Raw genomic sequence first — 21,817 nt, 5'->3', positions numbered from 1 at the left:
TCACATTTCAGTGCAGGTTTATTTGTTTCAATGTTTTATTCCAGGCAAGTGCTTTTACATGGAGAATATTCATGTCCCGATACCTAAAGTCTTAGAGCGTGAACAGCCACTAGAATACAGCTCAATAGTAAAAATACAATATGTACAAAATTAGGGTTTTTGTAGGGTTTTTTTTTTTTTTTTTCACACAGCAGATGTATCCAAACACATAAAAATCTCTACAGTCCGGGGTCTTGAGGCTTCAGATTTCCGGAAACAGAGACAGCGACTGAGTCCTCACTGTAAACAAGGGCCACCTCCCTGAGGAGGGTCGGGGGCTCATCCTGGAGAGGGCAGGGCCCAAGTGCGGCCCCCACAGCACCCCACTGTGCTCACCCTGCCCACCTGAGGACCCGAGCCCTTCGAGGTAAAGACTCCCAGCCAGCGAGTCATTTAGAGAACATAAAAAAATAAAATAAGCATGAGAGGTAAGATGTGTGAGTGGCTGTGGGTGTGTATGTGTGTGTGTGTGTCCCAAGTTAGGAGGTTTGGGGAGAGAGGCAGGGCTCAGTATCCCGAGGGCGGAGAGGGCCGGGGCTAGGCCTCATCCCGGCGGCTGCTGAAGGGGGCGCTCCGCAAGGAGGCTGGGATGCAGAGGGACGGCAGCCCCCCCAATGTTACAGCATCACGGCGTTCACCAGAAAACAAGACAGCACAACAGCAACACCCAAGGGAGCCACTCTAGACACAGCACACAGACCCCCCTCCCCCTGTCCCAGGTGCCTTGGGGGTTGGATGAGGTATCGGGGCAGTCCCCAGAGAGTGGGGGGAGGCACAATTTAGATTCCACTCTTGTCTGGCCATGGAGGAGGATGAAAGGAGGGGAGGACAAGGGAGAGGAGGGGAGGGATGGGAAGACGACAAGGACAGGACTGACAGCAGATCTCACCATCCATTCTCTCCACACAGAGCCACCTGGGCCTCCACACCCACCCCACCCTGCCCCACCCCACCCCCAAGGCGGATCCAGGTGGACCAAGTAGAGCTTATGGCTCCTTGATGTCGACAGGAGGCCAGGAGGGGGAGGCTACAGCTGGAGGAGGAAGTGGAGGGTGACTAATGGCTGGTGTTAGCATGTAGGTCAGCCTTTCCCGCCAGGCCAGGGACCTAAGGGAATGGCCTGCCCGGGACAGTTCCCCAAAGGGAAATCCACAAAGCAGAAGGAACCCCGACGCCCCAAATCTCCCAGCACAAACTGGAAACTGGAAGTGGGTTTGGAGGCAAGGCCGGGTTTACTTCCAGGCAGAATCCACTCTGGGGCTCTAAGGTGTTCCCGCGGTCCCTCTTCTGGCCTGACACCCAGGACGGCCCGCTCAGCCCACCCGGCCTCCACAACGGCACGGCGGACCTAAGACGTAGGAATCTGGGAGCTTCAGGCGCCCCCGGCCTCCCCACAATGCTCCTCCTCCCCGGGACAGGCTCAGCTTGGTCCCAAACACTCCTGGGAAGCCCAGGGACCGACTCCACCGTCAGGATACTTGCCAAACAGCCCCCATGAAGGCAACGAGTATATGTGTCTATATATGAATATATATGTGCCTAAATGGGTATCTGAGTGTACATGTACGCGCATGTGTTTTACACAAGGTCACTTGTAATAACTATGTGAAAAGAGAGGAGAAACCAAAGCTGTCCCCAAAGGCAGACTCACTAGTAGGGAGGGTCCGGGGAGCAGGCCCCACCCTCCCGGCCTAGGCCCCACTCCTCTGGGAGCCGGGATGGGGGGGACAAGGCCGAAGTATGGGCGTCTCTTTCCCTTTCTTTCCCCTCTGGGAAAATGCCTGAGAGCCGTCCTCAGGGAGAAACTGAGGCAGGATGCTAAGGTGGCTGTTCCCCAGGCTCAGTCCAAAGCATCAAAGGTAAACCAGAGAGGGGCAGGAGGGCCGGGGAGGAGAGGCCGGGGGGTCAGGCTGCAGCGACTTCTCTGTGGCCAACAGGCCAGTTTCTGAGGGGATCCCTGGGCCTTCCAGGGCCCAGAAGGAAACTCGGCCTGTGCAGAGCCGGCAGCAGGGGTGGGGGGGAGGGGTCACTGCAGCCTTGGCTCCCCATTGGCCACAATCTTCTGGCCGCGGGGCCCAGAGCGAGAGAGCCGAACCCCCGGGCACGAGGCCCGTCCTCAAGCTCGGTGAGGGGGAAGGGCAGGGCACTAAGAGACACACACGCACACGGACTGAGCATGCAGATACACACATGCACACACGTCCACCAGTTACAAGTCCACAGAGCTGAGCAAAGGGAAGGCTGGGGGTGCTTGGGGGCTTTGGAGCCGCTCCCCTCACAGCCAGGGACTTAGAGCCCCGAGGAGAGGGAAGGGGCTGGGGCCGGGCCCTCTCCCTGACTCTTTACTCCTCTTAGGCTTGGGGGGGCCGGCCCCACTGGGACCACATGGGTCTCTCTGGCGTTCTAGGTTCTTCCACCAAAGTAGATGTCAGGGGTTGGGGGTGGGAAGAAGAAGAGATCAGCAACAAAGCCCCACGGGAATCCTCCTGGTTTCTCTTTCATTTGGTTTATTATTAGTAGAGAATCGTCTTAAATAGTTCCTACTGTAACAAATCACAGTGACCTCAGATGGATCGATCAGACTGTAGTGTGGGCTGAGGAAAAGGGGGGCACCCTCCAACGGCGGCCCCCCCACCCCGGCTCCTCCACGCCTCCGGCCCACCGAGCCACCTGCTTCCCGCCTCCCGGTTCGGGCAGCCCCCACCCCGGCCCGGCTTGAGAACCCCTGGGGTTCAGGGGAGGGCCCCCAGAGCTCAGCCACCTCACCCTACAGAGCAATAGCAGCATCAGCAGCACACGAGGTGGGGAGGAGGAGAAGGGAGGGACGAGGGACAAAAACCAAGAACATCACATCCACAGCTCACTGATTACACGGGAAAGGGAGGCGAGGCGGGGACAGACCGGGACGAGAACGGAAATCGAGGCAGCCACCAGAGCTATGGGGACCACGCTCACCAAAGTGTCTCTGGAGTTTTTTCTCAAGTCCAAAGGCGGCAGGCCCAGGCCGGTGCCCCCGGGCCCTCCTGGCCCAGCTCGGAGAGGGAGCCTCGTCGGCGCCCTTCTCTTCTCCCGCTGGGCTCAGTCTCTGCACCCGGCCCTTCCCCTGAGGGCGGGGAAGGGGGCTGGGCTGGAATGTGTGGAGCTGCTTGGTGGGAAGGGTGCCGGGAACCTCCGAGTAACGCCCCCTTCAGGCCAGCTTCAGGGTGCTGACGGGGAAGGATGGCATGGTGACCATGGTCACCGGGTTCAGGACCGTCTGGCCCACCAGCTGGGGGTGGTGGACCACCTGGGCCCCCACAGCCGGCTTGGCCATGACCGTGGCTGGTGGCCCCAGCCCGCCCGTGCCATTGACTTGCTGGTGGGAAAGGGTGTGGGCGATGTGGCTCACGGCCACCGGCTGTGGGTACAAGGGCAGCTGGGAGCCCAGATGGGCCACGTGATTGAGGGCGGCGGGGTGGACAGTGATGTGGCCGATGGGGGGCGTGGCAGGTGCCAGCTGCACGGGGCTGGGGGCCGAAGGGGCGATGTGGGCGATGTGCTTGCCCCCCGGGCCCTGAAGCACGTGGTTCACAGTCTGGATGACTGAGGCGTGGGTGGTGGCCGTGTGAGCGATGACCGTCGAGCCCCCTCCCGCCGTGGCCACGAGGTGGGCGGGGGCCGACACCAGGGTCTGGGCGGCAGCTGCTGGAGGGGGGGGCTTCTGCTGCAGAGCCGTGGGGTGGGAGTGAGGGGCCGCGGCGGCCGGGACCGCGCTTGGAGGCAGGGCGGCTGGCTTCAGCAGCTCGGCTTGTGGCCGTTGGCTCAGCTTGGGCAGCCCCAAGGCCGACCGGTCATCCTCCATGTCTTCATCCATGTTGTCCTCGCCTTCTGTTGGGGGAAGCAAGGGAAGAGGGTCAGAGGCAGCCAGAAGGCCAAAGCTTCCCGGGGGTTGGGGGGGCCGGAGGGGGCCCTGCCTCACTACCTGAGGCAGTGGAGGTGGAGGCCTGGTCGTCCTCGGGCTGCCCCGCCTGCCGCAGCACCCGCTCCATCTCCAGCGCGTCCATCCACTGGCTCAGCTCGTGCTTCAGCTCCGTCAGCTGCTGCTGCGTGGCGATCTTCTCCCGGGCCAGCCGCTCCATCTCGTGCTCGTACTCCTTCTCTTTCCGCTTCAGCGTCTGAGGGACAAGGGGTGGGGGCCCAGGGGAGTCAAGGCCGGTGCCCGAGTGGACAATCGCCCGCCCAGAGAGCTGGCGTAGCCCAAGAGCAGGGCTGGGGGGAAGGAGCCCCAGGCACGAAACCCAACGCTCCCACTGTGAGCCCGACCTCAGGGTCCCGAGCCTGGGGTCAGTGTGGATGGGCACTAAGCGCTGCCCGCTTCTGGAAAGGGGGGCCCTGGTTCCATCTCAATAGGGGCAAGGGTGGCCCTTCTGCCTCCTCCCAATTCCAGGGCCATGTCCCCAAGATTTGCATCATCTCTCCTGCCCACAAGGAGCTTCCATTCTCTCTTTCAGCTCTGAATCTCTCTGACTGTCCAGCCCAGGCCTTAGGCCCAGCAGTTTAGTTCTTTCCTGGCCGCTCTCCACCTCTGACCTCCCGTCCCCTTTCACCATGTCTACTGAGGGCTGCCCCTCACTCCACAGGGTTGGGGAACGGTGCCATCTCATAATCTAGCTTTTCTCTTCCTGCTCCCCAGCTGGGTTGAGAGCCCAGGGGCCCGGCAATCCTGCGACACTTCTCCCAGCTCAGAGTTCCTGTTCGTGATCACGCTCCCCTTGAGCCTCCAATCTCACTGCCCAATTCGCCCTGACTCCCTACCTTACTCCTGATCTGCCCTTTGTAACTCCAAGCCTTCTCCTTGGGTTGGAATTCTTTCCCAGTTCCCCATCCTGGAGCATCTCCATCTTTTCCCCCACCAGCTCCCTGCCCTTCAAACATGTCCTAGTATTTTCCATCACAAACCCTTCCCCTCCATGCTGCCCTGGCCACACTTCTGCAAAGGGGGAGTGTGTCCCTGTCCCAAGCCTTCCTCTCCTCCCCATTCTCCCTGAAGGTCTCTCGGAGGGGTCACCAGGACAGCTCCAAAAGCCTTCTGGGACCCATTTGGCTGCCTGGTGTCCCCTCTGCAGGTTCCTTTTGCTCATCTTGCCTCTCTTCACAGCGAATCCTGGACTGCTTTTCTCACTCCAAATGTACTTTTTTTTTTTAAAATTTTTAAAAATTTTACTTTAAAAATAAAAATAATCAACAAAATAAAAATAAAATAATATACATATATATGTATATATATATACACACACACATATACATGTAGCATATACATATTTGTATATATGTATGTATTTCTTTTTTTCCAAATGTACTCTTAAAAACCTAATTTGTTCCTGTAGCTTTAACTACAGGTGACTTCCTTCTGTTTATCTTCAGCATTTTTATTCGGGAGGTTGCACCCCCCTCATTCCCTCAGACTGGCTTTTCTCCCAAACTTCCCTATTTCTGCTAAAGAGCCCAGAAAACTCCCAGTGATCTAGGCTTTCATTCTTCTTCCCCTTCCTTCTAAAATCAGCTAGGAAAGCTTATTCCCTTAAAATAGCTTTTAAAGAACACAAACAGAACGAATAAAACAAAACTGAATGCTGTGTAATTATAGTCACCACATTTGGCCCTAGAAGAGAGTTGGAAAAAACGTACTTCCCTCCCTGCGCTGCACAGGTGGGAGACAGAATATCACACACAGTCATGCGGTGGTTAGTTTTGCGAAACTTTTTTTTCTTTCTTCATCTTTGTTGCATGAGATAAAGCAAGCTGGATGGGGGAAGGGTGGTGGTGTGTGAATGTGTTCAGAAATTAATGTATAAAGCCACCTTAAAAAAAAAAAAACAGCTCCACGGTCACCCTCCTAAACCAAAAAAAGATCCTTATGCCTTCACATCTGCATTACTGCTACAAATAGCCTTCTAACTAATCTGCTGGCCTCACGTTTTCAGCACGGGAAAAGAACCGCGGCCAAGCCTCTGTTCCAAACTTTGTGACTTTGAGAGAGCCAGTTCATCCCTCCCAGCCACAGCTTCCTCATCTTGAGTTCAAGTTCAATGCTTCCAACGACCGCTGCAAAACTTGCACACTTCTGTAGACCATTTCATAAACTGCTGCGGCCAAAACCTATTGCACGTGCACACACAAACACACACACAGAGCTCCTTCCAATCTTGGCCAGGCTGGCCTGCCTTCTCGCAAGGAGCTCTCAGAGCCTGGGTCTCACTGGCACAGTCCCTGAGGAGCCAGGGACCTCATAGACCTATCTCCATGGCATGAGAAAACACCAGAGAAAGGCTGACACTCAGGTCCTACATGTATCTGCATCAAGGTGTACAAACAACAATCAGGGGAACTATTTTTGCATCCCCCAAGTCCACCTTCCTGCCCTACAGGAATGCCAGTGGGAGCACTAATCAGGCTGGCGGGCCCTACCAGGCTGGAAAGCCTTCAGGTCACACACAGGCAGCCCGTCTGATGTCTGCAAACCAACCGGGCAAAGTTCAGAGCTGCTCATTTCTGCTCAGCTATCGGATCAACTCTTCAACCAAGACACCCCCTGAAACCAAGACACCAGCTTGCCCTCAATCCTGGTTCTTTTTCTCTTCTATTTCTATCAACGAACCCACCAAGCCCCCAGATATTTTTTTAAAATCACCTTTGAATAACACCTGCTGACGGAGTCCACAAGGGGAGAACGTACTCTGAGAGAATCACCAGGTCCTAAAGGAGTTTGGGGCTCCTTTAAGCTCTCTTCTGCAGGTTGCACCAAGTCCAGCAGCTTCTCCACCTCCCCCTGGAGCTTCTTTCACTCACTCTTGCAGCACCTCCCCCTCCCTGGCTCCAGCAGAGCCACTGGCCACTCAGATCAGCTTCTGACTCCCGCCCTTCTCTCCAAACCTCACCCAATTTAAGTGTCATCTTCTCTATGAAACCTTCCTTAAGCATCCTGGGCTATGCCAATTCATCTCCAAACTGTTACAACCCATATGTCGCATTAAGAAAATTAACTCATCGATAAAAAAGTTTTTGCATTTCTATAAGGGTTCACGATAGTTTACAAAGCAATTTCCTTGCAAACCTTTTGTGGATAGGTAGGGTATAATTCCCAGTTTATTCAACACCAGAAAAGGAATGACTTGCCTCTAATCCCAAGCATCAGGTTCCTGACTCCAGAGCTGGGAGGGTCTTTGGGTACCACATCCTTCAGCCCTTTTACTTTGCAGATGAAGAAACTGAGCCCAGGTGAGCCCTGAACCAGTAATAATTTCCACTTCAAAACCTGGTCAGACTTGATACAATTTCTTACCTAAGTTTCACATGTATCCTCTCACTTCCCAAATAACGACTCCACTTATTACAAAACATCCACTGCCATTGGTGATATCCGCAGAGAAGAATGGGAAGTCCCCAGAGCTCTGGGGCTGGAAGGGGATCTTGGAGGACATGGTAGCCACCCTCAGATCCCTCGGCCAGCGTGTTTGGAGTGGGCCAGAATCGAAGGGCCAATCAATCAGTGCCTCACATCAGTTCCTTTCTCTTACATGAAGGGACACGGTGCACAATCAGGACACAATCAAAAGGAATTCGAGAAGACATTTCAATGTGGTCCAGGAAAAGAAGTGACCAAGAATGCACATTACACCCTAGTTAGCTGAGGTCGGGGATGATGGATGTGAAATGTTCCAAGCTCACACAAAGGCTGGTTTTGCTTAACTTTGACAAGGGAGGGTCTACTACTTTTCTCAAGTGGGCCCTCCGAAACAAGGCAATCCTTTACCTCCAGGCAGATTCTTTGTCCCACATCACAAGAGTGCCCATTCTAAAGCTTTTGTCATAGCTGAGATGCAGCAACTAGAGAGTGAATGGGGACCCGAAGGGAAGTCAGAAGATGGATGGGGGGAGAATATCTGTGTGCCTCAGGGTCCTCATGTGTAAATGAGAGAATTGGACTGGTTGGCTTTTAAAGTTGCTTCTCCCCCCAAATCTGTGACCCAAGGCCAGCCACCCAGAGCAGAAATCCAGATCATCACCTCCTGTTCTGTTTCCCCTGGACTCCAGCCTCTAATTTAGACATGATCCTATTACTGATCAAATCCTATCCTGTCTTTTCCAGTAGATGGTGCCTCCGTCTAGCCTTCAGTCTAGCGGTTCCACGGGTCCTTCTCTGCTGTGCACACACTCCCCATCCTTAGGAAACCCTTAACAGATGCTAACATGCTCATCAACTACTACCCTGTGTCCCTCCCCCCGCACTCCCCAGACACAATCTTCTACCTCTCAGCTGGGTGTCATGGTCCTGGCTGCCCCCCAAGCTTCTCTCCTGTCTGTACAGAGCAAACTCTTAATAAAGCTTCATTCATTCCTTCGATTCTGCTTCTTGAATCCCTGGTTTCCTTCCAGCCCAGTTCCAGAGTTCATACTTTCTGATGCCCCAGCCTTAAGCTGACTTTGTATCTGGGCGCACATGTTGTTTCCTCTGACAGAATAAGGCAGAAAGCAGCTGAATATACGCCAAGAGTTTAAAGTATTAAGACTTGGGTTCAAATGCAGCCCTTGTTGCTACATGTGTGGCCCTGGACAATGACCTGAAGGACCTGGAGCAGAGGCTCTGAAGCCTCTTCCTGCTATTGATCTAGGGTCCAATTCATCAACCTGCCTCCTTTTCAATCCAATGCCCCTTTTTTCTATGCACTCTCTTCCTAGAGATAGGGATAGGCCCGAGCTTCTAGAGGCTCAGGAAGAACAGTCTCAGGGCAGTTTCACACACAGGTGCCACAGCGCACAGAGCACTAGACCTGGCAGCAGAAGACACGAGTTCAAAACCATCTCAGAAGCTTACTTACTGTCCAGATCATTTAACTTGTCTGCCTCAGTTTCATCTGCAAAATGGGGGTGATAAGAGCACTCATTCCCTTCCTGGTTTGCAAAGCGTTTCGAAATCCTTAAAGCCCTGAGTGCTATTAGCTATAATCCTGACCACTAAAACACCGGGATAGGCCGGAGGCTGCAGGCGAAGGCCACGCCCCCACCGAGTCCCGCCCAATGCCTCTCGCAGACCAGTTCGGGTCCGCCCCCGCCTCTCCCCACTCCGGGCCGTTGTTCCCAGAGGGTCCTACGGAGCTCAGCAGGACGGACCCGAGGCCTTCGTTCCCGCCCATGGGGGCGTTTTCTGCCATTGTACCCTCGGAGGCGCTTGACTTAATATAACGCTCCTAGCCCGAGGACGCCGCTTCCCCGGCAGGGGGCCCGGTCGGCGGGCAAAAACAGGCCTGACCCTCTGGCGCTCCGGCTCCACCCTCTTTCCGATGGAGCCGCGGGCCGGGCCTCCCAACAGCGGCGCCCTCGCCTGCCTCCTGGTCACGGTCAATTTCAATCACGTTTCCCCCACCTCGAACTCATCTCCGCCCCGCCCCCGTCTGCCCCCTCCTCCTGCCAGTGCGAGCACGCGCGCTCCCACGCGGAGCTTAGCTCTGCTGCGTCACGTCACCGCGACCAGTCCATTTGCTGCCCCACCCCCACCCTGCACCCAAGGCCGGCTCATTCCCAACCAGCCAATCGACGACCTCGGCTCCGCCCCTTGCCCGTGCCGGGAAGAGGCTGGGACAAGAGCCAGCCCGCCCGCCCCTTCCCCCACCCCACCGGAAAGGACGCCGGGAGACAGAGGGAGTGGGGGTGGGGTGAGGGTAAAGGAGGGGTCGGAGGAGCGTCCTCTGGGCCTCAGCTCTGAGAATAATAATTTTTAAAATCCAGCTTGGCCCAGTGACATCAGAACACCGGCCCGCAGCCGCGGTCGAAAGCAGTCTTAAACTAACGGCCATCCTGGGGTGGGGCTGGTCGCCGAGGTTCCCAGCCCGCGACCTGGGGGAAACAGGCAGAATGACGTCAAGCCTTGACCCTCTCTGTCCCTACAGGCGAGCGAACCCCCCTAGGCCGCCAGTCACAGGGGAGCAGGCTCCGCCCCCGCCTGGTGTGGGTGGTGGTGGTGGGGCTGGGAGAGACCTGGGCTCCTCCCTAGCCGGGCAGGCTCCGTGACTGGGCTTCGCCTCGGGCGCGCGCCTCCCGCTCTCTGCCTTCGCTCCGGGAGCGCGTGCACACCTGCGGGACCCCGACGGTTTCCAAGGAGACAGAAACTCGCGGCTGCCATGGCAACCGTCTTATCTGGCGGGTCTGGCCCCGCGAGCGCCCCCACCCCCACTCCACTGCGGAGGAGACGAGGCGCGCGGGCGATGCGAGGGGGGTTCCTCTTGGGCGGAAGGAGTTATTTTTAAAGGGCGAAGAGTGACAGACACCGCAGCCGAGGCGGGGAGACCCTAGCTTGGTAGCTAAACCAAGTTCGAATCGCAACTCGGACTCTTCTGGGCTGAGGTGGTTCGCCGCCCGGGGCCCCAAGGTCCTGAGCTCGGAAAGGAAGGGGCTGTCCCAGAAAGAGGCTTCGGAGCCGAATGGACCTATTTTAGAGGCCGCCCGGCCAGGCCATACCCCCGTTTCTAAGTGAGGAAACAGGCCCGGTGGCAAGAAGCTCACCCACCCAAGCTAGCTAATTACCCCATCTGAACCCCGGGGCCTCCAAATCCAGCCTTTAAAGCGTTAACAAAGCCAAAAATCCGCCCCTTCTCATCACCCACCACCTGCCCGAAGGGGTGGGAACTATCCGGGAGTCACAACACACTGTGCAGTGCTGGGCAGGGCTTGAGGTGCAGCTTGGCCCAGAGATATCTGACGCAATCGGGGTAGATTCCAGCAGTTTGAACTTAATTCCCTGAGTACAAGGAATGGGAAAAGAATGGGGCACCGGAGAAACCTACAACTCTCCATGGCTCCACTCGTATCCTAACCCAAATAGATCTGCTTTATAAAGCAGAGCGATCTTGCCCAGCCGCCAACCCTCTCCGCGCCCCGCGGCAAAATCCAGCTAGGAAAAAAACGCACGGGCAGATGGGGGGAGGGGGATTCTCAGGCCTGAAGTGAGGTAAGAGATAGTCAGTGGCCTATTTAAATTCTGAATCTGGCCCAGAGTAACTCGTTTATGTATGGCTTTAAGGTCTGAAAATAGAAGTGCTTTCCTCCCAACAACCCTCTCAAGCATGGAAAATCATTGATTTTGAGCTGGAAAGCACCTTAGCATCCCATCTAACCCGCTCATTTTATAGATGCAGGGAAAGGCCCGGGGTTGTGACTTGGCCAATGTCATTCAAGTAATAAACAGCACCGCATCCCAATTAAGCACAGGGCCTTGGGGCTCTGCCAGGTAAAGGGCCTCACGCAAAACAGCCGGCAAATGTGCTAGGGGAGATGGCGAACCGGGTCCCTAACCCAAATCCGGGCTTTTTTCCTACAAGCCCAAAAACCTTTGCCCCACCTTTCCACCCACCATATTTCTTTTATAATTAAGAGGGTGCTCCCACTTCCGGGGGGCTTTCTAGAGCTAACGCCCGAGAGTCTTCTCCCGTCCTAGTCTGGCCTTCCCCTGCCTTCCTACTTCCTCCCTTCCCCTCCCTTCCCTTCCCCCAGTCCCAGCGGCGGCGGCGGCCGCCGCTGCAGCTGCACACGCAGCGAGCCTCGGCTGGCTGGCTGCTCCAGTCCCTCCCCCTCCTCCTGCCTTCCCTTCCCCCGGCAGGGAGGGAGCCCCGCTGACGTCAGCGCCAGCCCGGGCCATGTGCTCACTGCCCGCGTGGAGGAGGGAGGGGGAGCGAAGGAGGAAGGAGGGGGAAGCGGGAGTTGGCGCTGAAGCCGGAGCCCGAGGGGAGGGAGAGGAAGCTGCTCAAGCAGCCGCAGCAGCGCCGCCTTCGGAATAGGCCCGGCCGGCTCTGCCAGCCCGCCTTTAACCCTCCCGCCTGGGCCCAGCTTCCCTACATCCCTCCCCCTTCCGGGCCCCGGGTCTCCCCACCCCAAACACACACAGGCTGCCCAGCCGCCAATTACAACGCGGCACCAGGTTGGCACAAATCCGCGCTGCCATGCTTCCCAATACCTGAAAGGCCCATAAGACAAACAGCCCTCCCTAGGGCTTGCCCCCGAGTCTGCGTACCTGAATGTATCTCAGGGCACTGCGGAGGACACTTAGATTGGAGGTTTTCTTGTCATCCACATTGGGGATGTTGCGTTTCAGAGTCTCAAAGCATTCCTTCAGATGGGCCCGCCTAGGGAAAGGGGGGAGAGGGGGAGGAAGAGGATGCAGCTGGTCAGCGGGAGGGCTGGCTGGGTGTAGGTTGGGGAGAACAGTAAGGGCGATCAGGCCAAAGATGTGGGGGGGGGGGGACGGGGGCGGGGCAGACTGGGAATCCAGCAAAAGCTTGGGGAGGGGGAGAACATATAGATACACACACACCTGTTCTTCTCCAGTTTGTTGTGCACTTCCCTGGTCCCGATCCTGCAACCCAGATAGACGGTGGGGGTGAGGGGTGCAGGCTGGTTTTCCAGGCCTGACCCTGCACACCTCCAAGTGTGAAAGGGGGCCTGAACCAGAGAGTCCTGGGAAGGCGCCAAAGCCGATTCTTCCTCCAGGCTTTCCCAGCCTGGTGCCCCTTGATGGCCTCCCAGAACCCTCTTGGCTGCTCGGCTGCTCCACAAGACCCCTTCTAACTGCCCCCCACCCCCAAGACCCTGTGAGGTCTGTCTTCAGGACAGTTTGTACTGACTTAAGTGTGGATTTTCTATTGCATCCAATTAAGATCAAACATCATCAAGGACAGAAATTGTGGGGTTTTTTTTTTTTTTTTGGTCTTTGAATACCCAGCAATTATTAAGCCCAATAAATGTCTGAATTAAAATGGGAGATGGGTGGAGATTGAAGGCAGGATTTTTTGGGAGGTGAAAATAAGCATCTTGACCTTACAGAGCCCAGAGCAAGGGTGAGGCTGCCCAGAGCTCTAGGTCAGCAGGAGACCTTGGGAGAACTGGAGAATTCTCCCCACGCCCTCTTCCCAGTCAGGGGCCCAGCGGCCCCCTCACTCACCCCCCAGGCCGCTTCTTCTGTTCGATGGGCTTCACCTCCTCAGCCGGCGCCAACTTCAGAGCTGCAAGTGTTGGTGGTGGAGGTGGCTGTGGGGGTGGCAGCTGGGGCTGAATGGGCTGCTGGACCACGTGGTGCTGGGCGATGGTCAGGATGGGTGTGGGAAAGGGCTGCAGGGGTTTGGGGCTGCCTGTGGGTGCGGCGGTGCCCTTCGAGTCCGGCAGGAGTGGGGTGGCAGTGGCTGGTGGCCTGGGGAGTGGGGGGATGGGGTCCTTGATACTGAGTCCGGGTGCACTGACCAAGGCTGGTTGTCGTGGGGCTAGGGTTAGCGGCTGGGCAGGGGGCAGTGGGAGAGGGGGAGGGGGAGGCATCGACTGTGGGGAGCCTGTCACCACAGGGATGGGGATGACAGTCACTGGGGTGGCCAGAGGGGGTGGGGGTGCAGGTGGTGGAGCTGGAGGGGACAAGGGAAGTGGGGGGGCCTCAATCCGGGGTTCTTCAGGGGGCAGCATATGATTAACCCGCGTGGTGCTGGCCTTCTGCTCCTGCTCCCGCTCCAGCCGAAGTTTCTCATGTTCCTCTGCACGGGTAAGAGACAATAAAGAAAAGGCAAGCTCGACTTGATGCCAGGGCCAGGGTAAGCCACCTACCGACTTCCTGGGGCCCAGCTGACCTCCAGGAGCTGGGGCAAAGGTGCAGCTCGGAGGACTGGGGGAGACCAAGCATTGATTAAGCACCTATATGAGCCAGGCACTGCGCTATAACACTTTGCTAACATCAGCTCATTTACTCCTCCCAACCTGTCACACACAAGGAAACTGAGGCAAACAAAGGCGAAGGCCAGGTCCTGGGCACTGGGCACTGGCCTTGATCCAACCAGTCAGGTCTGTGTAAGGGCCACAAAAGCTTCTTCCTCACACACCCGGAGGCCCGTGGGCTGCATCTCCCTGAGGTCTGCCCTGGTTCCAGCCTCCCCAGGACCAGAGGAGGGACCTGGGCTCACAGTTCCCTCCCTTCCTCCTTTTACAAACAGGGATGATGGAGCAAGAGCTTAGCAATGCCCTGACACAGCTCCCAGAGTGCCTCCTCTTCTGGGAAGCCCTCCTTGATCCTCCCCACCCAGATAAGATGGGTACATCTGGTGTATTCTGTCTATCCTTATGTTGCCTCCAGGCTGTCCCCTGACTTAATGCTGGGGGATCGAATGATTAGAAGCCTGGTTTCTGACAGTCCAGTGTCCTTTCCACAAGGCCAAACTGTCTCCTACAGAGGTATCAGAACCTTATTAACATCGATGGAACATTTCCACATCCTTCCTCATCTGACCCTCTGATCAAATGAGATGACCAGAACCTGGGCTGCAGTGATAAAAAGGTGCCGCTGTTATGACGGGAGGCAGAGGGGTTTGGAGAGTGACTTGTCCAGGGTCACACAGCCAGGAAAGAAGGGACAAAGGCAGGTCTGGAAGTCAAGCCTCCCCAGCTGGAGTTCTTGGCCCCAGGAGCAGATCTCAAAGAAGCAAGGAATGCATCTCTGCCCTCCCAGGGCCTAATGCTCCTGGGGAACCAGCGGCGGCTCCCAGGGGTGACTGGAAAGAATCATGAGACCTGCTGCACTTGTTTTTTGTTTTTTTCCTCCTCTGGGACTGTGGGTCCAACAAAAGGTGAGAATATGCCAGGCTGGCTAAACTCTGGGAGCCGGGGGAAGAAGAGCTGGGCAGCCAAAAGGGCAGCATCAGAAAGCAGACACAGATCCCGTCTGCCAAGCCCTGCCCTGTGTCCGAGGGCTGGGAGAGGGGAGGCCGAGGGTGGTCTGCCTGCCCTTTCCCCCCTTCTACCTCTCTTCTGGCTCTGGGCCCGATTACCAGGTCACCCTGCCCTGAGTGCCCTGGAAACCCAGGGCTGGGGGTGATGATAGGGCACAGGAGGAGCTGACTAGCCCCGCGGGTCATTTGCATGTGTGCTGAGATCCACCTCAAACATGTCACCCCAGAGAGGCAGGCTCAGAGGCGGGGCCCAGGAACACCAACAGGGAGGGGGGAGGACTGCTCTGGAGCTGCCGACAGGCCACAGGGGTCCCCTGGCCAATCAGAGACCTGGGCTGCCAGGTTCCATTCCCCCACCTCCTTCTGGGAGGGAAAAGGGAAAAGGGCGGCGGAAAGGTTCTTAACTGGAAGGCGCTCAGTGGCTTCCCAACAGGACTCGCTCTTTGATAAGATATTTGTGTGTGTGTGTGCTCTCCTCCCTTCCAAAGAACAGCTCTGTACAGCACCGCCACACTGGGGGCCTGGGGGAAGAGGAGGAAAGCAGGCAGGACAAGGAGAAGGGCTGGGCCTTGCTGGTGCCAAACACACACCCTTTTATGCCAGCCCTCTTCCACCTTCTGCCTCGGTTTCCTGCCTCCTCCATACAACCATTCTCATGGATCACCTTGGCTAACTCGGGATCATTCCCTCTCTCACTTCAACCCAGGAGGAAGGACCAGGCCTGGTCTGAGAGAAGGGGCAGAGTTTGCCAGAGGCCCAGGTGCTCTCCAATCTGTCTACTGTGTCTTCCCTTAGCTCAGCCCAGGCTCCTTCCTGGTTCCTCAAAAATGGCGATTGGGAGAGGCTCAGGACTTGCCTCAAGGATCCGGAGCACCACTAGCTACAGGCAAAAGAAGGATGGGCTGTGCCTCCAGGCCCCCTTGAATGATCCTTTCCAGCCTCAAGTCCTGGGACCACAAAGACCCAAAGGTGATCCTTGCCCTAAAGAGGGGGCCTAATCAAAGGAGAGAGGCCCTGCAGACACGCGTGCACAGGCCAGGGCAGCACCGAGGTACGGAGGAGGATTTCTGGGGACCCTGCATGATCACGCTCCCCCCGGTGCCAGCTCAGAAGTGCCTCTCATTCATTCCTGCCCCTGCCCCCTGGAATGTCAGGATCACGTTAAGCCCAAGAGAAAGCTGGGCTTAAACACTGGCCATCCTCCCTCCCTCCAGAGTATGCGCGTAGGGGTGTGTGTGACACACACACACACAACTTCCTCACTCTGTCCTGTCGTGTACAAGCCCCCCCTTCTGTCTCCCAACCGCCCGTGGCTGTTCAGGCAGCACCAGGCCTCTCCAGTCCAGGTTCTGAAAGATGGTGTTGGGGCGGCAGGTGACTAGACCCTCCTAAAAGCTTGGAAGGGGTTTCCCATAGTTTAACTAATCCAAGCTCCTTTTGTTATTGATGAAACACTAGAGATATTAAGAGACTTCCACAGGGCTTCGAGGATAGCAAGTGTATGAGACGAGTCTTTTGGACTCCAAAGTCCAACCTCCAGCCTCCCAAGTGTCTCCTCGAAGGGGAGGAAGAGAAGCCTCCTGGGACCTGGTGGGTACTGCTGCAGAGTCAGGCTTGGGGAGAGCCGGAGCCAGACGACCTCCTAACATTGGAACTCTAAGATCAGTGAGGCAATATGGTAGAGGAGAGGGAGCCATCAGACCTTAGCCACAGGCCCAGAGTAACCTCCCATCTCCCAGAAGCACTGGGAGGGCAAATCGAGATAACAGAACCCCTGGAAAGCACCTGGAAAAGGAAAGGTCTGGATCCAGGAGAGCAGTGGGGATGATGGTGGAAGAGGCTGTGGCAGCCTTGTCCCTACAGGGTTAATGGGCTTATCCCTCTACTGTAAGCTCCATGAGAGTAGGCAAGGTATCTTAATTGAACTGTGCTGCCCCTAGGGCCTGAACACATCAGGTACTTCAAAGATACTGAATTAATTCTCCCTTTGCTCTTTAATTCCAAGTGGAGGCACAGAGTATTCAGAGGCCAAAGGAAGGCCCCTGGGATTAGCCAGGACCCAGAGCCAGATTTCTTTCCTCCAGGAGTCCACAGCTCCTTCAACTGACTCTCCAGACTTTCTTCTCTAGTTCCAGAGCGGGGAATGCTAGTGAGACAGATGCAGAGTCGACCCTGGCATGGACTCAGGGGCGGGGGAATCCCAAGGTTCCCCACACCTTTCCAGAGAAAGGGCCACGAGGCAGGGGCCTTCAGTTCCCCACAGGCCTCCTGGATCTCTCTTCTTGGTATTGTTCCCCGTGAGTGTCTGTGCACAGCACAGGGGAGGGAAAGCAGCCGGCCAGCTCTCTCCTCCCTCCCTTCTCTCTTAAACTGCATCGGAGGGTGGCTGGCTTCAGAAAACTGGGCACAGCACAGAGGTCCTTACAAAAAGAGAGGGGCTGGGGAGAAGGGGCGATCCAAGAGGACCACCTGGGAAAATGGGGCTGCCCCAGCACTACCCCAACGCCCTATGCTGGGCCCTGAGCGGCCTGGGAACTGGGGGCAAGAGGGATGGGGGATGTGCAGGCCAGGGAGGGAGGTCCCCACAATTCCCTCCAGAAACGAGTTCCCAGACCCTGGATATTTTCTCAGTCAGGGAAGACTTCTGACCTTGAGAGGCCAGCCCCCTCCCGCGTACCTTCCCCTCTCTGCCCCAGTAGAGGTACCCACCCAGCTCCGAGATTCCTGAATGCACGCGCCCCGCGCGCACACTCGAACACACACGTGCGCGCGCTGCAGGCGCGGCCTCGAACACACACGCACACACAACACTTACAACCTCCAGCATGACTCATCACTGAAGCAACAATAGACACGGAGGGAAAGGAAGGGAGCGCTGGAGCGCTAGATTTCTTTCTTTCCTTTTTTTTTTTTTTTTTTTTGCTGGGGAGGGGGAGGGGCGAGGAGAGGGGGCGGGGGCGGGGAAAGCTAACTCAGATCCTGCACGCACGCACGCATTTCGAAAGCTGGATGGAGGCTGGAGAATAAATGTCCTTCTGCCCAGAAAGGAGAGATTCGACAGGGAAACAAACCTTCCTCACTCCTCCCCAAAAGAAAGTCTAAGGGTCGGGGACAAGGCTCTAAGGCTGGGGCCTAGGAGCCAGGGGACCGAACGTTAAAAGGGTCCCCCCTCAAAGTGCCAAAGAAATGCTCCACCCCCATTGGCCTCCCTAGTCTTAGGCAGGGGCCCAGCCCCCCGGGGCAGGGAGATGAATGATAAGAACAGAACAGGGTCTCCACGTCTTACTAGGTAGCCCCCCCCCCGAATCCCGGGAGTTTCCTTCAAACACCCCCCAAGGTAAATGCAGGAAACCTGGAGGGAGGGGGAAAGAAGCAAGGAAGGGTCAGGTCACTTCTCTCCTCCAGGCTCTCTCCGGGTGCCGCCCCGGGCCCAGTCCTCTAGGGCTGGGCCCCCTCCTCAGCTCCGCCTCTTACCCCGCCCCTCCTCGCCCGCTCCGGGAACCTAGGTCAGCGGGGAAGTAGCAGCGGCCCAGTCCCCAGCGGGAGTGTCCCCGGTGCACGTGTTCGGGGGCGGAGCGCGTCCACGTCATCAGCCCCAAGTAACCAACAAGCTTGGAACACAGACACACGCAACATTCCAAGCGAGAGCGAGTTTGGAACGCGCAGACCCTCTACATTCCACCCCGCAGGGGAGGGGTTCGCGGCCTTGGGGAGGGGTTGTGGGGGGAGGGGCTTGCCCGGAGCCCTGGGTGACCCTTCGGGGTCCGGATCGTCAGCGGACCCCCAAAATCCACCCCAGTCCAGCTCGGGGGGCGGGGTCAGGCGGGGCCGGCCCAGGATCATATGACAAGCGATGTCATTTCATTCTGCAAAGGCCGCCCCCGCCCCCAGCCGCGCGCAGCCCAGCCGGGGGGCCCCCACGGCCTGGGAAGCAGGGAGCCTCTTGGCGTAGAGTAATCCCTACCCCCACCCGTGTACTCTACACACGCACACTCGTGTACGCGCATCTCCCCGCATCCCCTCCCGATAATACCACACGCCCCGACGCGCGCATCGGGCATGCACGCCCTGCTCCATCCCCCCCACCCCGCGCCGACCCCTAGCATCCCTCAAACATGTCTGGTGACAGTCAAAGGCGCCTGTCCCCGCAGGACCAAGCCCCCTCCCCTCAGTCTCCGGCCGGCCAAGGGGCACCCCAAAGGGTGGGGGATGCGGGGAGAAGCGGCAGGCGGAGCTGAGGCCCCCGGCAGAATGCTAATGACTCCTGGAGCTGGCACCGCGAGCGCGCAGCGCGGCCTCGCCCCCGCCCCCCGCGCCCCAGCCGGGGTCCCCCCCGCGCCCCCGGGGCCCAGCCCGGCCCGCTCACCACGTGCTCTCTGTTGTTGCTGCGCTTGCCATTCCAGGAAGCGGGCCGCCTCCAGAAGCGTCTCAATGCTCATCTCTCGGGCGGCGGGGGCGCGCCGCGGGGCAGGCGGGCAAGCTGGCCTCGGGGGGCTGCGGCCGGCCGGGCGGACGAGCCTCGGGGCACTCCACTGGGGGATTTCGGGAAAGATGCTCCCCGAAAACGGCCCCCAAAAACGGGAGTTGCAAAAAAAATAAAAATGGACAAAATGCTTGGGTGCAGCCCCAAAACCCCCCCCAAGGCGGCACCACCTCCCGCCCGCCCCTCCCGCCCGCCCCTCCCGCCCGGTGCCTCCCGCCCCGCGGCCCCCGCGAGTCCCGCCGACAAGAAAGGGCTTTGCAACAAGATGGCGAGGAGGCACCGACACACAACAAGGGGAAGCAGCCGCGCTGCCCCCGGCCGCCGCCCCCGCTACTACACCGGGGCCGCCGCCAAAGCCCGGACCGGAGCCCCGCCCGCTCAGGCTCAGGAGCGGCGCTTCGCGCTGGGCGGAGCCCCACGGAACAAGCCCCGCCTGCCGACGGACGAGCGACCGCGTGGACACGTGGCTGGGGGCGGGGCTGGACAAGGCTAGGGCGGCCCCGGCATCCGCGCTTCACTTCCGCCTCCTAGCGCAGCCCCCTTCTTCTGCCCGGCCCGGCGCGCACCTCGGCGCCTAGGACCTGGCTAGTTGGTGTTTGCAAGGGGAGCTACTCCGGGTCCCGCCTCGGATAGGAAGGTTGAGGTCTGACGCTCACACGAGCGCCATGTGAATCTTATGAAGGAAGAGGAACAGTAGGAAGAAGAGGAAAAAGACCTAAAATCCCTCAAGAGCCGCGTCCCCCCTCCAACCAGCACGTGGCTCCACTCCCTTCGCCCCCCAAGTCTTTTGCAATTCCCGCGGTGCCCCGCCCCTGGGCGGAACCTGCAGGAGGAAGCTCCGGGAGAGGAGGCGGAGAAGAATGGAGCAACGATCCGGTCCCAGGTTTTGCAGCCGATCCTCCCCCCGCAGTGCGTTCGCATTTCATTAGTAGACGTCACCGGGCCTCGGGCCAATGGGCGGGCAGGACAACACGGCATGGAGCAGCTCCACATGGACACCCCGCACCGTCGGCCGCCCGTTTAAAGGGCCAGTGCCAACCAGAGTAAATTGAACTCCCGAGGTGGGGGGGAGGGGAGGCCGTGGGATTGTAGAGAAGGAACTAGGAGAGTAGGGTCTCACTGTTTGCTGGCATCCTGCCATTCCCTCGAGAAAGCGAGGACCGCCTCCCACCTCCCGCGTTAACCCTCATTCTTCCCGGGCCATCAGAGCCCCAGGAATTCCCAGTGTTCCCTTTGCCCACGTGCGTCTGGCTTGGGGCAGGGGTGGTCTCCACGACCCCAACCAGAGGCTGTCTCCGACTTGGGACAAGTGTTGGGGTAGGGAAAAGCAAGGGGAAGGGGGAGTCCAGATCCCGGGGTGGGGGCAGGAGGCGTGGCCAGCCTCGGGAACAACAACGTGGAGGGCGGAAGCCCTGCCCTCCTGGGCCCCTCGGGCCACTGACAGACCGCGGGGTGGGGCGCAAAGGGTGAAGGCCCGGTCCTCTCTTAACCCCGCCCTAAGCGCCCACCCGGACTCCTGGCGCCCGGAGTGACCGAGCGCGGCTGGCAACCGGCCCATGGGCCTGCTCCCACAGATTATGGAAGGGCCCATGAGCCCCAACGGAGGGCGGGCCCACTTGTGATCCCGCGCCATTCGGATGAAGCTTTGGCTCAGGCTCTGTGTCTACGCTCTGACATCGCGGGGCCTGTCTCCTGCTGCCCTCGGCAAAAATAACTAACCATAGAGGCGGCAGGGACCGATGGGGCACAGAGGGCTGGGGTGTGCCGAGCCCCTTGTGTGCATAACCGCCGCTGACGTCGAGTCACTCCAGGCTTTCCAAACTGCAGGCCGACGAGCGGCTGCGGGGCTCCCCGTGATCGCACCCTGTCCTCTGGTGTCTTCTCCAGAAGGGCGGGCAAAGGATAGTTCAGGACCTATCAGGGCCCCAATCCCAAACTGCACCCTCTTTGGTCGCCCATTCAACGCGGGTGTCCAAACGCCTAAGATCCGGTACCAGGAACAGCTCCCTGTCTAGGAGGGGATCGCCCCCCCCACCCCAACCCAAAAAACAGGCCACATGACCGCCGAAAGAAACTGGGCAAGCGAGTCCCGGGCCCCTCCCCAGCCGCTGGGCCCGCGGCTGCTTGGGGGAAGAGGCACAGCTTTAGATTCAGAATCTCGGCGGTCAGCTCCCCTAAGGCAGGGACTGTTTGGCCTTCCTCTTGTATACACACGTGTACACACACACACTCTCTCTCTCCTCCCCCAAAGGCACACCTAATGCTCCCAGACTCGACCGGGCCGAGGTACTGCTCTCTGTGCTCCTTTCCTCCTCTTAGCCAACTCCCTGGTGGAGGTGAAAGTCCAATGAGCCAGGCAGTTTGCCCCCCTGCCTTGACTACAAATGTAATGCGTTTCTGATGCTGTCACAGTCTGTCTAACCTATAGTCGCCACAGTTCAGTTTGTAGCTTTAAGACTCGCAAATTGCTTTCCTTATATTGAAACTGGAGGGTTAATCCAAGTATTATATCCAGTAATAGAAGTAAACCGAAGATCGTGGTCACTCATGAAAAAAGCTCGAG

At 58.1% G+C, this 21,817-nt stretch overlaps 1 protein-coding gene across 1 annotated transcript; it reads right to left on the bottom strand.

Moving 5' to 3' along the window:
• On the bottom strand, window positions 1-19,416 carry MNT (MAX network transcriptional repressor). Its single transcript, XM_051992139.1, has 6 exons — window positions 19,138-19,416; window positions 13,010-13,586; window positions 12,383-12,424; window positions 12,083-12,194; window positions 4,001-4,193; window positions 1-3,906 (listed from the first exon to the last, which is right to left on the bottom strand). Exons 1-6 carry the CDS (start codon window positions 19,208-19,210, stop codon window positions 3,227-3,229), a joined length of 1,677 nt encoding a protein of 558 aa, XP_051848099.1. The 5' UTR covers window positions 19,211-19,416; the 3' UTR covers window positions 1-3,226.
• Between the last annotated feature and the right edge of the window lie 2,401 nt (window positions 19,417-21,817).

Source organism: Antechinus flavipes, chromosome 4 (assembly GCF_016432865.1).
Source record: "Antechinus flavipes isolate AdamAnt ecotype Samford, QLD, Australia chromosome 4, AdamAnt_v2, whole genome shotgun sequence".
In the NCBI taxonomy this organism is placed as follows: Eukaryota; Metazoa; Chordata; class Mammalia; order Dasyuromorphia; family Dasyuridae; genus Antechinus; species Antechinus flavipes.
Note: the sequence above shows the minus strand (reverse complement) of the source record. Positions and strands in the feature narration are given on the sequence as shown.

What these genes read in the sequence shown, in the direction of transcription:
- MNT (XM_051992139.1), bottom strand. Translation starts at nt 19,210, where the DNA reads ATGAGCATTGAGACGCTTCTGGAGGCGGCCCGCTTCCTGGAATGGCAA. An exon ending in CAGAAGAAGCGGCCTGGGGG is followed by an intron (nt 12,425 to 13,009) that starts GTGAGTGAGGGG and finishes TCTGGGTTGCAG; the next exon opens with GATCGGGACCAGGGAAGTGC. An exon ending in GTGCCCTGAGATACATTCAG is followed by an intron (nt 4,194 to 12,082) that starts GTACGCAGACTC and finishes CTTGTCCCTCAG; the next exon opens with ACGCTGAAGCGGAAAGAGAA.